At 39.7% G+C, this 15,630-nt stretch overlaps 1 protein-coding gene and 1 long non-coding RNA gene across 3 annotated transcripts in view; one reads left to right on the top strand and one right to left on the bottom strand.

Annotated features, from left to right (window-relative positions):
- Window positions 1–14,733, top strand: part of ppp1r16b (protein phosphatase 1, regulatory subunit 16B) — a 76,445-nt gene extending 61,712 nt beyond the window's left edge. Inside the window, exons 5-11 of one of the 2 annotated variants that reach the window (XM_034532707.1) lie at window positions 923–1,026; window positions 5,449–5,573; window positions 9,183–9,308; window positions 9,401–9,476; window positions 9,853–9,982; window positions 10,449–10,596; window positions 11,682–14,733. In XM_034532707.1, coding sequence (XP_034388598.1) covers window positions 923–1,026; window positions 5,449–5,573; window positions 9,183–9,308; window positions 9,401–9,476; window positions 9,853–9,982; window positions 10,449–10,596; window positions 11,682–12,173 — 1,201 coding nt within the window. In that variant the 3' untranslated portion in view covers window positions 12,174–14,733. The remainder of the gene's footprint in view (window positions 1–922; window positions 1,027–5,448; window positions 5,574–9,182; window positions 9,309–9,400; window positions 9,477–9,852; window positions 9,983–10,448; window positions 10,597–11,681) is intronic. The other variant, XM_034532708.1, reaches the window with a different exon arrangement.
- LOC117730749 lies at window positions 9,782–15,119 on the bottom strand. Its single transcript, XR_004609487.1, has 3 exons — window positions 14,989–15,119; window positions 10,415–10,621; window positions 9,782–9,893 (listed from the first exon to the last, which is right to left on the bottom strand). It is a non-coding gene; the product is annotated as an uncharacterized LOC117730749 (long non-coding RNA).
- Between the last annotated feature and the right edge of the window lie 511 nt (window positions 15,120–15,630).

Here is a 15,630-nt window from a genome sequence, read left to right as displayed (position 1 = left end):
TATGGACAATTGCTTATAATGTATTAAAATTGACATTCAGTACAATCAATTGGACTTTTACATCTGATACGCTAGTTTTACAATTTTCTCTGAGACATTAATTAAGACAGAATTTGGTAAAATTGTGAAATCATCATATCTTCACAGTCAATATTATTTAATTGTTTCCCAGCCCAAGGGCATGTAATGATTAACAAAGTCGTTATTCTCAATCTTTGTTATGTAAATATTTGCATAATTCAATAACGTTGATCTAGGTTTTCCAGGGGCAAAAAAATGTGTCTTCTGACACATTCACATCTGAACATATGGAATACATTCTGTAGAGAGTTACTTTCACATTGTTCCACATTGGAATTTGATTAGTTCCTCTGATTTAACAGACCATATGTGAACACTCATACTGTTTCTGCCTGTGTGCAACAACTAGAAACACACACAACATATTCAGCCACACGGCTGCCATCTGTTGACATGCAGGACTTGTCGATCCACTCATTATATCACTCAGACTCATTATCTTCAGTGAAATTACTGATTAAAAACCGTTGAATAATGCCGGCCAACTTGTTCAGAATTGAAAGAATGTAATTATAATCATCAATTAGTGCTCGAACAGATTTATTTCGCCAAGACTTTGAGTTATGGATCAGCTTATTCTTTTCAACAGGTCTGTATAAAATACAGGCCTTTTACGATGATGATTAAAAGCATTGCTGATGTAAACAAACCAATTATCGGAAAATTATATTTAGCTTTAATGTCATTATCTTTTTTTTCAACAAAAGCTTTTCAATATTTAAAATCTTGTATGTACAACGTTATGTATATTTTGATTACAGATAAGGTAACTTGTTGTCAACAACACTGTTTAACTTATACAACTTAACATTCCAGTCATTTATCTGCTTGTTTCTAACAGCGGGGCAGATTTGCTAGCGGTCAACTCTGATGGGAACATGCCGTACGACCTGTGTGAAGACGACCCAACGCTGGACATCATTGAGACAGCGATGGCCAACCGAGGTACAGTATCAATATTTAAAGAACCCTAACTGCCGACATCAGGACCGTGGTCAAACCGACAATGTCCACAGTTTGACTGGACAGTTTGAATAAATTAGAAAATGTTCTTCATGTAAAGTAATTATGCCTTTGGAGGGAGTGTGCTGTGTCTACTTTCTTCAAATGTAATGCCAGTTAGATCTCATTTTACCATTACAGGCCTTTTGACCGTTATAGTTCTTGGACATGTGTTTTTATAAAGCTGAGTCATACTGCTGCAAGACCAGGTCCAGGATAACCACATGCACCATTTAAGGAACTGCATGTGAATGCAATCCAATCCAACTGATAGAATAAATGTCCACACGCTTAATTCTATGCAGAGTACACTTTATTTGAGCTTTCGGTCTAAAGGACTTTCATCGGAGCCTGGGTAAATTCAGTAAGTGCAGGACGGAGCTGCTATCGTAAACATAACTATGTGGAAGTAATAGACGGTGGATTTGCTGGTCCTGAATTTGCCTTTTTAATTTAACGGAACCTGTAACCAACAACTTAATGCTATTGGTTACCGATTTGCTCCTTTAAAAGTAATGCTTGGTTACTGCTGTAGCTCATAAATTAGCCTTGCTACAAGTCCATCTTACATATGTTTAAAGATACCATGCCACGGTACGATTGCTAAGCTATGATGGGGCAACCACTGTTTGTGGGAGGGGTCTAGATCATGTTCAATATTACACAATTCTGTGTATTTGATAGTCTTTGACCCCGATCTCTTCCCTTACATGTAACTGAAAGTATAAAGCCGCCTTAACCTGAATGAGAGTGTCTGCAGCTTCTGGCAGCGTTCAAAGTATGTCAGCCACAGGAACAGATTGTTGAGGAAGATAGCAGCAGGTTTGTGACCTCAGAAAGCACTTAGTGTCCCATGGAGATTCAGGATTGACTCCTCGGGGAGCTCTGATATATTCACAGTTCTTTCACTTGTGATGGGATGCAGATTGGGATACTGTATATTCATGCTGTATCACTGTCAACAAACACAGTCTGCGCGGTTTGTCTGTGTGGCGAGAGAGAGAGAGAGAGATCAAAAAGTCACGCTGCGTTTGAGAGGTGTTTGCATTTCTTTCGGTGTTTGTGTGATTTGAATGAAGACTGACGCAAAGGGAGTTGGGTGACAGACAGCTTTATTTACCCTGCAGTTAAATCACACTCAACCCTTCTTAACATAAGCTCTTGTCAATGTTTTGTTTTTGTTTTCCGGTTAACAGTTACATCGACAGGCAGACGTGTGAACGCACAGTTGGAGAACCAAGCGGCTGAATCAGTGGCTGCGAGGGGCTTTGGGTGGAGAGAAACGCCGTAGTGTGAATGCTGTTTATCGGTTTATCAGGATAGTTAGCTATCTGGTGGAGAGTTAGATTAAAAGATTGATGCCACTCATAAACTAGCTATAGTAGCTAACTGGGTAGACCGTCTCTGTTCCACTAACCTCTGTAATTCAGTTCAATCTCTGATTTAGCATTTATTTCATCAGTCTTTCTAATGTGCTCCTGGGGTCGCCATCCAATGAAGCACTTATTATTACCAACCTTGCGTTTTATTTTATTTATATTGCGTTTGTTGACATGTGTCCATCAGGCTGTGGGTTGTTTTCAATTTGACGCGTGTAAATAATAGACAAGGAGTAGCAACGACGAGTAGGTTAAAAAACACTGCAATTGTCCTCGTTCAAGGTCCCCAACAGCATTAAGGTAAATCCCGAATGCTTCAGTGGAGCTGCTGAGTGGTAAACAGAAGAAAGCGGTGTGGAAGCAGTGTGCTGCTAGAGGGCATCAGAGGTGCTCAGTCATATTTCCTGAGACAATTAAAGGTCTGAAAAAGCCTTGTTGTGATAAGTGCTGCATCGTAAACAAGAGTGGGGTTAATGGGTTTTTTTAAGGGTGCAAATAAACAACAGACAATTCTGGAAAAACACAGAGAGGCCGGGGGCTTGAAGAGGGGAAAACGGAGGCCGTCGAAAATGAGCTTCTCAGTTTACAATGCGATCTCTGGAGCCGCAGAATGCAGATAGCGGTACAGTAGGTGAGAAGAATGATTATTAGGCTGATCAAAGGGAGCGCGCCGCTGCTAATTGCTCCCGTAACGTTCTCAGCACTGTGTTGCTGGATTAGAATTCTCTCTCCAGAGACGCCGCAGGGATGGGCTCACACACACATACACACACACACACACACACAGACACACAGACACACAGACACAGACACAGACACACACACACATACAGACACACAGACACACAGACACAGACACACACACACCATGGACTGATCTGACTTTCTCTTGATCCTCCCTCATTGAGCCCAGTTCATCTGTGATGAGCCGCAGTGATAACGGGCAAACGTCAGGAATTGAACCTTGTGAAATAAAGTGAGGATGCAGAGCAGTCAAACCATCACTGTGGCTCAGTGGTGAGCAGGGGATCGGCGGAGGATTTGATTTAGTTTTTAAATCACTAAATTATCAATTACTTGTTTGAGTAGTTTGTGAAGCAGAAATACTAAACATGTGTTAGTTCCAACTGGCTAAATGTGAGGGTTTGATGCTTTTCTCTGTTTTATATTATAGTTAATTGAATATGGTTCAATTGTGGACTGGTTTGCAGACATCACAGGTTTAAAGTGGATAAAAGGAGCGACAGACTAATCCATAATCAAAATAATATTCAGTTGCTGTCCTAATTCAATTTGGATGTACTTCTCTGCCATCTTGAGCAACAATCTTATGATCCAATGTGGGTTGAGTTGGTATCTCCCAAAACATACCTCATTTAAGACTTATAATCTTAATGTACATTATAGATTTGGACTTGTTGATTGTAATCGATCTTTTTACGACACCTCCTGCATCGGCCACAATAGGCGTAGTGTCTCTTGTTCTGTTTTTATTCACAACTATGCAAGTGTTGTTGTCATTGCAGGACTCAGTTATACTTGAAGTTTAGCTCAGGAAAACCGGTTTGTTCCACAGACAAATGTTCTTGGCCCTGGAATCTGTCTTCAGCTTCTTGTTTTCTTATTTAGGTGATGATATATTGACCGTTTTTCAGTTAACTACATTTGTCATAGTGAGGAATGTTTGTTGTATTATACATGTTTTATTCCTTTGGGGCATTGTTAAACTGAAGGGCATCACTGTAGCTAAATCAAAACATAACTGAAACCAAAGAGACAGATGCTTGCTGACAGAAAACAGGGAAGAAAACAGTAGCTGGAGGGATGCATTTCATTTAAGTCGACAAAGGGGACTGTCGTGCTGATTCCTGCTCCTTTAAACGCCCTCGGGCTGTGATTCTGGTTACGAATTCAGAGAGAAAAATACCAATTTTCCTCCATACCAATTTTCCAGAATCACAGCGTGTCTATTTTGGCCTTGGCTGAAAATACAAGTGTGACACTGAAACAGGAAGTTGACTTGGGATGCTGGCTGAGTGGATAGATTTGCCTTTAGCGTCCCTCGGCCAGGTACAATTTAGAACTCTGTGTCACAGGAAAGGTCGTAGGGTTGAAATACTGGCAATGACATATGCACATATGCCAGTCTACTTCCACTTTTTATTCCAAATAAAAGTGGCCCGTTTCTGTTGATTCTCCTTAATGCTCCACAAAAACAAAGATGTATCTTCAAATAAACTAATCCCTGCGAATAGTCAAACATCTTTGAGCTTTTATTTCCAGCTGCTGTCCCTTGAGGGACTTTTTCAAGTGACAAATAAATTAAAATCGTTGTCTCTTATTTGCATCCACAGCACTTGATTTATTGTAGTTTTAGTAATTCACATATTTAGTCGCACGCTGTGAGAATATAAGTCACAGTTGTGACCGACATTTAGAGTGGCTATGACAGACTGAGTCACCAAACACTGTTAAACTCGTTAAGACAAAACAGTCAAGTATTTAAGATTCAAAGACTGTACTGAAGGCAGCTCTGTATTAATCTTACAAAGTTAAATACATTAAAATAATTATCTGCAAATTTATTTACGTTAACCGGGAACATTATTTAATATTTTTCTTTAATTCATGATGTTATAAATTACTCACGTCGTAGTTTTTCTCATTGGTTTTAGTTATAGGCGTCAAATAAATTAACTTTGTGGACGCCTTAACAAATAAATTGAACCGTTGCTTGTTGAAAACCCCCAGTGTAATTTAAAAAAATGATGTTGCTGTCAAACCTAAAAAATATTTTTTCTTTATAACGTTTACTTTTTGAAGTTGGTTTCATTACAAGCATTCTCATGTGTCCCTGCCCCGTTGTAGCCGAGTTGCCTCTCTGTGCCTCCATGAGCCCCGTCAGCATGCTGCAGTCGTATATATCAAGGCTGTCAGGAAGCTTTCTGATTAACGCTGTGGTTCCGCTTGTGCGTTTGATCGACAGGCATCACCCAGGAGATGATCAACGAGACACGAGCATCGACAGAGATGAGGATGATGGCAGACGTTCAGGACCAGCTGCGACAGGGAGAGGAGGTGAACCAGCAGGACTCTCAGGGAGCCACGCTGGTAAGACTTTGTACTCAGTTTTGACCTTTCTCCACCGATCTCAATTTAAAACAAGCTGACTAAATCTTTTATATTCTTTTTTGGTTTAAAGTTCCAGTTTATCATAATTCTTCCTATATAAGAAAATATTGCTGAATCAAAATGTCTCCTCTTAGGACCAGGGAATTAAAAAAAGTCAAAACATCAGTCAAAATATTAACAGTACAATAAAAGTGTGTTGGTTTTGCATATGACAGGGGAAAAGATACTGCTGACACACGCATAAATATAAACGCATTATGTGTATTTAACACTGCCGTTGATCTTTAAAAACAATAGCTGCGGCTGGAGCCCCCTGTATTGAGCACACTGCATCCATAGGTTCATGCACTTCATGTGCACTGACACCATGTTGCCACAGAAACTGGGATTTATTAGACAAGCCAATATTTGAATATGAGTGATGAGGCGATAAGAGAGGACATGATCCTAAAGTTGTTTGGGATGTATAATTGTGTGGATATTATTGATCATTAACTCGCAGCTGTAAAAAGATCCGAAGACTAATATAGAGCTATAAATAAGGCCAACTCCATCGCTGCCTTTCAGCCAGCAGACAAGAGTTTAAACTCTTTTCAAATGATCAGGCATGACAGGTCTGCACAGAGAGGTAAAATATTCAGAGGACCATCTTTATTATAGATTCACCTTCTAATGATGATGTGCTCTGCAACACTGGCTCATGAGGGCTATAAAACCTTTAAAGCTAATAGAGCATTTAGAGACTAATTATCATCTTCTTAAGTGCAAAGCCGCTGTATGATTTTAAAATACTCTGCAGATACGAAAGGGATGTTTGTGAGCCTGCAATCACAACTTAGAAGCTATCTAACGATAGATTAGAATAAACCTTTCATGATGAATATGTAAGCATTACAACAAGCAACTTGGGAGAAACAAACTAAGTGAGCTAGATTTTGAACTGAACACAATCCCAAATAAGCAAAAAGTAAAAAGAAGTAAAGTGAGACAAAATATATTCATGATGCCAATAAATGCTGTGAGTTAGCATCTGTAAGGCAAGAAAAAAGATGAATGTGTCTGTCGCGTCCCTTTCAACATCCCCACAGCAGAGGATTGATATGAAGACACTTTCTTCTGCATTTATTTTGTGTCTTATTTCAGTGCACCGACGAATGAAAATGTCAAGTAGGGCACAAAAAAAATCCGTAGTGTAATTTTCCCTGAGAAGAGCTTATAAAGTCAAATGGCTTAATTAAGTCTTTATTTTGTATCAGGGATTTTTCTACGTTGGGGGAACAACGTGACGGATCATTCGATAGAAATAGCCCGGGGACATTAAATGGTAGTAGCCCGAAATAACCCTGTTAAGCTTTAAGTCTAACTACAGATTGCCCGATTGAGCCGCTTGTCCCTTTGCTTTTTGGCTCCTGTTAATCTTCATTCGAGCATGATGCAGCAAACTAGAGCATGCCTTATTAAAATCTCTGGCAAAGAAGAGACCTGGAACTGGTAGGAAGTTATGTAAGGTAAATCTCTTTGTTTTCATTTTGTGTCCTTTTGTTTTGATGCTTTTAAAGACAATGATTTTCATCCCTCGTGGTTGCAAATGGGTTGATCAAACGAGACCATTTCTTTAATTCATAATGTTGTCTCAGTATAATTTAAGTGATGCAAACAAATGAGAGAGAAGGTACAACAGTATGTTGGTGAGTATAAACAAGTTACTAAACCAAGTGATCAATTTACATCAAAAACATAGTAACAATGAGAACTTAACAATAACAGATCAGAGAGATGATCTAAGGAAATAAAACAAATATTCACAAAGTTAAACTGTCCCAGTTCTTGCATTAAGGTCATGTGAACAATTATTGTCAACGTTTTTTTTCCACAGGTAACAAAATAACATGAATCATACCGATAGGCACAATTTATACGCACGATTAGTTTGATAAGCACACAAAGGTACACAAAATGCTCTAAAACAATTTGAAGGGAAGTTGCATACTTAAACAACCTCACTATCACATCTACCTGCTGTTTAACATGTACAGTTCACCTAACCGACATGCCTTTAGGCAGCGAGAGATTAACCCAACATGCTTTCGGGAAGAGGCTGCACCCCACACAGGTCGTCTGTGATATTGTGTGAGGAAACTGAAACATTATGAAACTTGTGATTTATTAAATTTGTGACGCTAGCGAGGTGGCTTTATGGTTGGCAATATCTGGTCCAGGCTGAACTACCTCAACATATACCTGAGTGATACCTGATCCAGACGGCCATACTCGAAGGTGGAGTGAAAAGCTTGGAGAAAGATTTAAAACGAGAGGAGAAAGATTTAAAACGCACATTTTCAGTCTCACCTTAAAATGCCTGGTTGTTGTAGCACCTCAGATAAATCTCCACTTAAACATGTCAGGTACTCAAAGATCTGGGAGCCACGGACATTCACTGAATTCAGCCTTCACATTCTTTCCAAATATTTTTGGATATTTTGCTGTAGATGCATTCGCTGTGGGTTATAAACGCTGTGAATTCTTCACAGAAATGGGTGCTTTTAAAAGATTCAAAATTCAATTTGCTGCAATTCTTAAGTGATCAATACGTACACGGAGCAGTGTGCTCCCTTTCCTGCTTTTTAGAGGACAGAAACAATACCTTGCAGTAAAATTGCTTCAGTTGTTAAAAAATGCTGCGTAATGCTAATATTGGACCTTATGTTGTGTGCATTTCTCTCTCTCTCTCTCTCTCTCTCTCTCTCTCCAGTGTGTATGAGCTCACGTTGTCACTAGTTGCTCAAGCTCTGTTATGGTCAAAACCAAGATGTATTCTTCTCACTTGTCAGAGTTTGAGTGGTGTCTAAGGTTGTTGGCTCCATAGCAACCAAATCACGCTGCATTAGAAAGAATCTGAAACCGCTGAGATGAAGGCTGGCGATGGCTTCATTTTATACGAGTGTATGTTTCTCAGACTGATTTGAAGGTTAGAGAAAACGAAAATGTCCAATGAAAACCCCAATAAAAAAATGCTTGTCTTCTGCTTACTGTTTAAATAACCACAGCATTCAAGCATAAGAGTCATAGCATTTAAGAAACACTAAATGTTTCTCCTTTCATTTCCCCTTAAAGGAGTTTTAAAGTTGTTAAAACCATCATCAATAATTTCGACAAGATCACATGGGTACATATTTTATACCAGCTTCTGCAGCTCCTCGTCACATACAGTATATGATGTAGAGCACAAACAATTACTTTGTATATCATTTTGTACTTAGCAGCAGTTTTGATCAATCAGTTCCTGATTCCTGCTTAACAAACGCAAATATTTAATCCTCTTTGGGTTTTGGACTTTTAGTCAAGATGTCAAATAAAATAATAATATGTCACAGACATATTCGGTATCTGTGGAATTTAAAGTAAAGAATTGAGTGTTTGAACAATGTTTTACAGGTTATAATTTAATGTCTTTTTTGAGTCATTTGTACATTATTCTTACCATTGTGGTAATTGTGGCTTTAGTGTGAAATCCACACTGGATTCTATGCATAGAACATATCTATAATCAATTCTGTGCACTGGTTGTTTTCATTGTTGCCCTCGTAGCTCCACATCGCAGCAGCAAGCGGCTACGTGCAGGCTGCAGAGCTGCTGCTGGAGGGCGGAGCTCGCATGGACCTGAGAGACTCCGACGGATGGCAGCCTCTACACGCTGCAGCATGCTGGGGTCAGGTGAGGTCAACATAACAGGAAACAGATAAACTGGTCCACATAAAGGTTTCGGAAACCATTAACATAATTTGCTGCTATTGCTGTTGTTTCAGATGCATGTGGCAGAGCTGCTGGTGTCTCATGGAGCCAGTCTTAATGCCAAGACCTTCCTGGATGAGACCCCCATCGGTATATATTTACACCTCAGCACTCTTATCAATACACCTGGTGGGGGGTTAAGAAAACAAATGTCTCATCTCAGCATGGTCTCATTTACAGATTGTTCAGTCAATGCAAGATTTACACCATGACTTTGTTCTGTCAATCTAAACCTTATTTTTTGCTATTTTCATCACATTTTTGTCAGTCTTGATGCTTGGTGAATGGTTAAGTTTTACAACTTGAGGGTGTGGACGTAAATATATGTTAACAGTCAATGCAGCAACAAATTAATTTTATAATCTCAGTTTTGTTTTTATTTTTAAGACAGTATCAGAACATAACATGCACAGTTTATTTTTGAAAGGAGCTGACGTTTCCTGTCCTTCATCCCTCTCATTTTAAGATCTGTGTGAGGATGAGGAGTTCAGAGCCATCCTGCTGGACCTGAAACACAAACATGACATTATTATGAAATCACAGCTCAAACACAAGACCTCACTGTGTAGGCGGACATCCAGTGCAGGCAGCCGTGGGTAAGTGCTGACACCTGCTGGTGTTACTGCAGCTACTACAAAGAGTATTTATTTGCCAACGTTCATGTACTTTTCTTTCCGAAGTGAGAGGAAAGATCGGCAGGTTGAGGCAAGTTATACAAAACTAAATCTGTGCACTGTACCGATAACTTTCATAACATTTAATTTAATTTTTTCAAATGTTCAGAAATCCTCGTCAATGAAGGGAGCCGTTGGTACAGTGCAGATTGTTTTGGTCCTTCTGCCGTCTGTGTAGTTTACTAAATGTGTTTTGGACTGTGTTTTTGAGCACAGCAGCCTCTTTTAATCTTCAAGTGTTAAATGTAAGTGAGCAATTCCAGTCAGTAAAATCTACATGCGAGTAAGCAGCATTGCATTTATATTGTATTTATAAAGGCTGTGTTCATATTTGTTGGCACGTTTCTTTCCTACCTGCACAACTCATTGGAAACCCGTCTGTCCACAGAAAAGTGGTGCGGCGAGCCAGCCTGTCGGACAGACACAACTTGTGCCGTAAAGAATACGAGACCGAGGCCATCGTGTGGCGGGGAGGGAGAGAGGAGGCGGATGAAAAAGAGAAAGAGTCTGATCAGGAGAATAACCAGGTGGTTAATGTGAGTCTTCAGGGTATTTATCCATCTGAATAAGTATGGAAAAAAAGAAAACATTGTTGAAAAGTATTTGTGTTTCCAGACTATTGATCATATTCTGTTTACTTAAATTTTTTATTTGAGTGTTTTTCATGACGTTTCGAGCAGGCAGCCAGTGCAAACAATTTTTACGGGGTATGTGGATAAAAAGTTAGTTAGGCTAAAAAAAGTATTAAGAAAGTTATAGTATGTTTTGCCAAAAAGGTCAGAAAAAAGTGTCAGCAAAAAGCCATAGTATAGTATGTTGAAAACTGCTATGTTGTTACCTCATAGCAGTCTGATTGGAGTATGTCCTAAAAAATGACAGTGGTTTAATGACGTAGTCTTTGATATGCGTTGTATAAATGAGCTTTATTACTATCAACCACACAAAATATGTTTTTAGATTAAACCGTCATTGCACAACATAGTATTACGGTTACACAGAAAAAATAGGATTTTTCTACAAAACAGGGTGTTTGTTGTCAAATCTAAGAGCCAATCATCTCTGTGGTCTGGTGACAACCAGGCGTTTCCCATCATGCCCCGGGACATGCAGTCGGTGGAGAGTAACTGTGGAGCCTAGCTCTAAAAACTGCGGCCGCCTCCGATCTCGTGAGGTTATCGTTGACCGCGTTCATGATTTCAGAGCAAGTCCTGCAATTATAGTATGTCATAAAAACAAGGTTTCTATGCAATGATGGAATTGGATTTGAATCATTTCTATGAGTGGATAAGTCTTTAAAAAAACTATTTGTTTCCAGACTATTCTTTTTTCTAATTCAATGGTGAATTGTACATACACATAATAATAATAATCTGAAATGGTAGTATATACTGAGAGGGAAAGGTACATTCCAAGCTTGGTCACAGAAGAAGCCCTGGTATACATCGAGGAACAATTTCTGAGGGGAGACTCTCTTTATAGGAGCAAATAAATGAGCTTGATATCTTTGCCACAGATCAAAGATATCTGATCTCCCCGTGAAGAGTTCGGCCTGCATGTATTTAAAGATGTAAAAGAGAAGCCTCATAGCGAGGTTAAAGTATTCTTTATTGGTGTTCTGCAGGTCAAGCCGGTCTTGGCTGTGGAGCTGCCAGACAAGCCCAAGTTTCCCACCATCCTCAAAGATGGCAGCAGCAAACAGAACGGCCTCATCTCCACGACGACGTCCACGCCGCAGCAACCGCCCCCCAATGGCAACACGCAGTCGTCTGATAAGTGCGGGACCATCATCCCCAGCCTGCCCAGTCAGGAGGAAGCCTGTCAGGAGGAGGCCTGTCCGAAAGAGCGCGCTCAGACTCTGTCTGAGCTCAAGAAACAGAGGGCTGCCGCCAAATTGTTGAATCACCCCTTGTTCAACGGTCACCTAGGTAACGGCTCCACAGACTCCTTCACTGATGCCAAAAACAACTCTGAGGACCCCCGCATGCCGCTGGTCTCCTCCAATGGCAGCGCGGTTTACTACACACCGGCCAGCGGCGACCCGCCTCTCCTCAAACTGAAACAGCCAATAGAAGAAGAGCAGCCGAAGGTGCGAACCTGCTGCTGCGTGTCATAGCACCCCGATCACCTGACTGGAGACGGAACAAAAAGTGTTTTGCACACAGGCGAGGAAAGTGCTACAGGAGGAGAGGAAGGAAGGAAGGAAAGAGGGAGTGTTCCTGTCTCTTCACATCCTTTTCCTCCCCTCCAAGAATGTATCTTGTACCTCACTGCCATGTGACTGAATAGGAGACATCTTCCACAAGCAGGCATGTGTCAAGCGTAGCTGAGAGGAGGAAAATAACCGAACAGTGCCACTTTCATCCTCTAGGTGGCACTTGGATTAAAAGTCTCCACAAGACAAATGGATGGAAAGCCAGTAAGAAGCTGCTCCTCTGGCCCTGATGTCCCTCGGGCACCATTAAGAATCAAAGAGGGGACCGATTGCTGTGTCAAACGTTAGGAAAGTAGAGACGATCTCAAGGTACAAGGTGCATGTTCGTCCTTAGAGGTAGAGATAGAAAACTGTTTAGAAAAATATGGTTATCATGTAGTTGAACGACATTTTCTTCACGTCATATTCCTTGGCCCAATAGGCAAGAATCTGCTCAATGTATCCCATTACATCATGTCGTACTACAACATATCAGAAACGTAGCAAAAAGGGATCTGTGACGTCTCCTTTGAAGTATCTGTCATGTTAGAATGCTGCCTGCATAATTAAAGGGAAGGAATGCCATAAAAGAGTGTTAACATATTCAGGAAGTGTACCAGAATAACAGGAAAGAGTTAAGTCCTGCACTAGTGTTTGAAACTGTCGCTATATATTTTTTTGTCAACTATACTTCACCGTCCTCTCATATCAAAACCTGAACTGACAGGTCATGCTCTGTTTTATGCATTACTCCATTTGCGCTCTCTTGTTTAAATAATTTAAGCAAACGCGGTTAAACATTACTGTACATTTCTTTATTTATTAAATTAATGTAATGTGTAAAGAAAAAATGATGGTTCTTAAAGTTGACTGTATTTATTATTTGGGATGTTTGTGTGGAGAGCTTGATGAAATATGAGAATGAGCTGGCGCGTCTTCCAGCAAAGAACTTCCTGACGTGGAAAAATTAAACGTTGAACAGATGTGTATGGATGGTTATTGTGTGCTATGTGTTATTAAAATCACGCAAACAAGCCATCCCATTGGGACGGATTTATTATTTGTGTTGCTACAAATAACAGTGTTATTTGTTCATGTTTATATTTTTATTTTCTGGTGGCCATTGTGTGGCTTTATCTTCTCCCATTCACTGTATTTGTTTTATTACAGAAATTGTAAGTGTTATGTAATGAATTACTGTTAGTATGGAATTGTATGCTTGCCTCAGTTAATCTTTAAACAGTAATCCACACATGGATTTGGTATGTAGCGAGTATGTCAGGTGTCCTTTAATGCATCATGGTTTCAACATGAAATATGAAATCAAGTACTAGAAGTAGCTTCACTGCTTGATTAAAGAAATCATTTGACATTTTGTGAAATATGCTTTCTTGCCGAAGTTTAAATGAAAAGTTTGGAAGCTTCATATTTAAATCTCAGATATGAGTGTTATCAATCTTCTCACCCAACCCTCAGCAAGAAAGTGAATAATAATATAATTTCCCAGAACTGCTCCTTTTATTCTAATAGCAGCTCCTCTAATCTCCTTGTGAGTGTCAAAGAGTCTTCCATGATTTGAAAAACAATTCATGGGGGACATGTAAAACTTTGGGGTAAGATTTTTTTCTTGACATAAATTTGTCTGATTCTGATGTCCAAACCCGTTGTGACGACCCACAATGCCACTGGCACTTAATTACATTAACATCAACTGTACAGTGGCAAATATTTATACAGATGCATTTGTAAATACTTCTGGATTGGTATCCCCTATGTGTTCCCATGAACTGCATTTACATGTATGTGTTGTTACTGTTGAGGAACATATATGTAGATACAATTACCCACATTGAGATCAGCTATTTGGTTGTAGATGGAGAAACTGAGTCTATGTAGCCACCTTCAGTAGCCCAATATTTAAAGATCTATCTGGAAAGTCGGTGCACACAGGTGTCGTCATCATACTTGTGACTAGTGTCTGCGGACGTTTTTTTTTTGGTCTGATTGAAAGCTGTATGTTTTTTTTTTAACTCAATTTGAGGAAGTACAATAGAAGTCACAGTCAAAGAGATTGCTATGTCCACTATTTGTGGTTCCTTCTCTATTTCTTGTTTTAAAGCGTCATCTTGTTATGATTCGGCAAAAATGTACTGGAGTTAATCCAGTTCACATTTATCCTTGCTGCTGCAATCGATTCAATTTAAATGTCCGATCTGCTTTCTTGCTAATGAAATCTAAATCACATTAAATTGTATTTTTTAACTGCGACTTGGTCAGTGACTCGGTATTAGCCAGAAAGGGACAGTCACCTGTTAAAAAAGTACCCTATGTTCTCATGGTATAGATCAAAGCTTGTGTTTGTGTGCAAGCCTCTACAACAATAAGATTATAAAGACGAAAAACTACTGATTTTATAATTACTGGAATATGTGGATGGTTGCATTAACATATTTTGAATAAATTGTATATTTTGAGAATTTTATATGGTCTCTTCTGAATTAGTAAAGCTCTTTTTTTGCTGACAGGTACAATGGATTCTTAATAAGAATGTGCTTTGCTAGGCATTTCAAAGACATGGGCATCACTTGCATGTTGAGAAAACAAGTTACTCTTTCTGTTGCTCATCTTTTAAAAGCACCAGTATTTTCCTGAAAACTGTATTCAGACCATTAATTGCTGAAGTTAGTCAATATTCTGTGTGAAGATCACGTTTGCATGCCGTTTGAAGGTTACTAACCGTTGATCTCACCCCGACACGTATGCTTCCTCTGCTCTACTTCTAGCTCTTTTCTGTTCTGGAACCGGCAGAGGCTGGACCGTCCTTCACCACACAGCTGTCAGGGTCTTGGCCCGGCATCAACTGCTCTCTTCAATGATGTTCTGTGTTGTTGTCCCCCTCCTCCTCCTCCCTCTTTCTAAACTTCCTCTCATTCACTGGCTGTGGGGTCAGAGGGGTCAATATTTCTACAGGCTGCACCCTGCAGTCACTTTTCAGACATATAACAGTTGGGTCAGAGCTGAAAGAAGTAAAGAAGACAGTTTAAGGGGACACATTTAATGATTTGTTTTATTTTTCCACTGTTGGCTACCAACGGTTGCTTATTTGTCCCGTTCACTGCAGTTGATTTTAGTCAGTGACCTTTTGCCACTGATATAGTCTGCTTTTTATGGAGAAGCTCATCAGTATACAAAACATGAGGCTGTCATAACACAGCAGATACTGGCTAATATGCCCCAAACACGATTAACTAATTTGTCAAACATCTACATCAAGTTGCGGTCCTCTATGTTTCTTGAGCAAATGTTAGGAGAAATCAGCCATATACTCTGAAGCCGCCTCAGTTTTGTCTCAGGCAATAGAGAGAGGGGAGGACAACGG

This window comes from Cyclopterus lumpus, chromosome 5 (genome assembly GCF_009769545.1).
Source record: "Cyclopterus lumpus isolate fCycLum1 chromosome 5, fCycLum1.pri, whole genome shotgun sequence".
NCBI lineage: Eukaryota > Metazoa > Chordata > Actinopteri > Perciformes > Cyclopteridae > Cyclopterus > Cyclopterus lumpus.
This window is presented reverse-complemented; position numbering and strand designations above follow the sequence as displayed.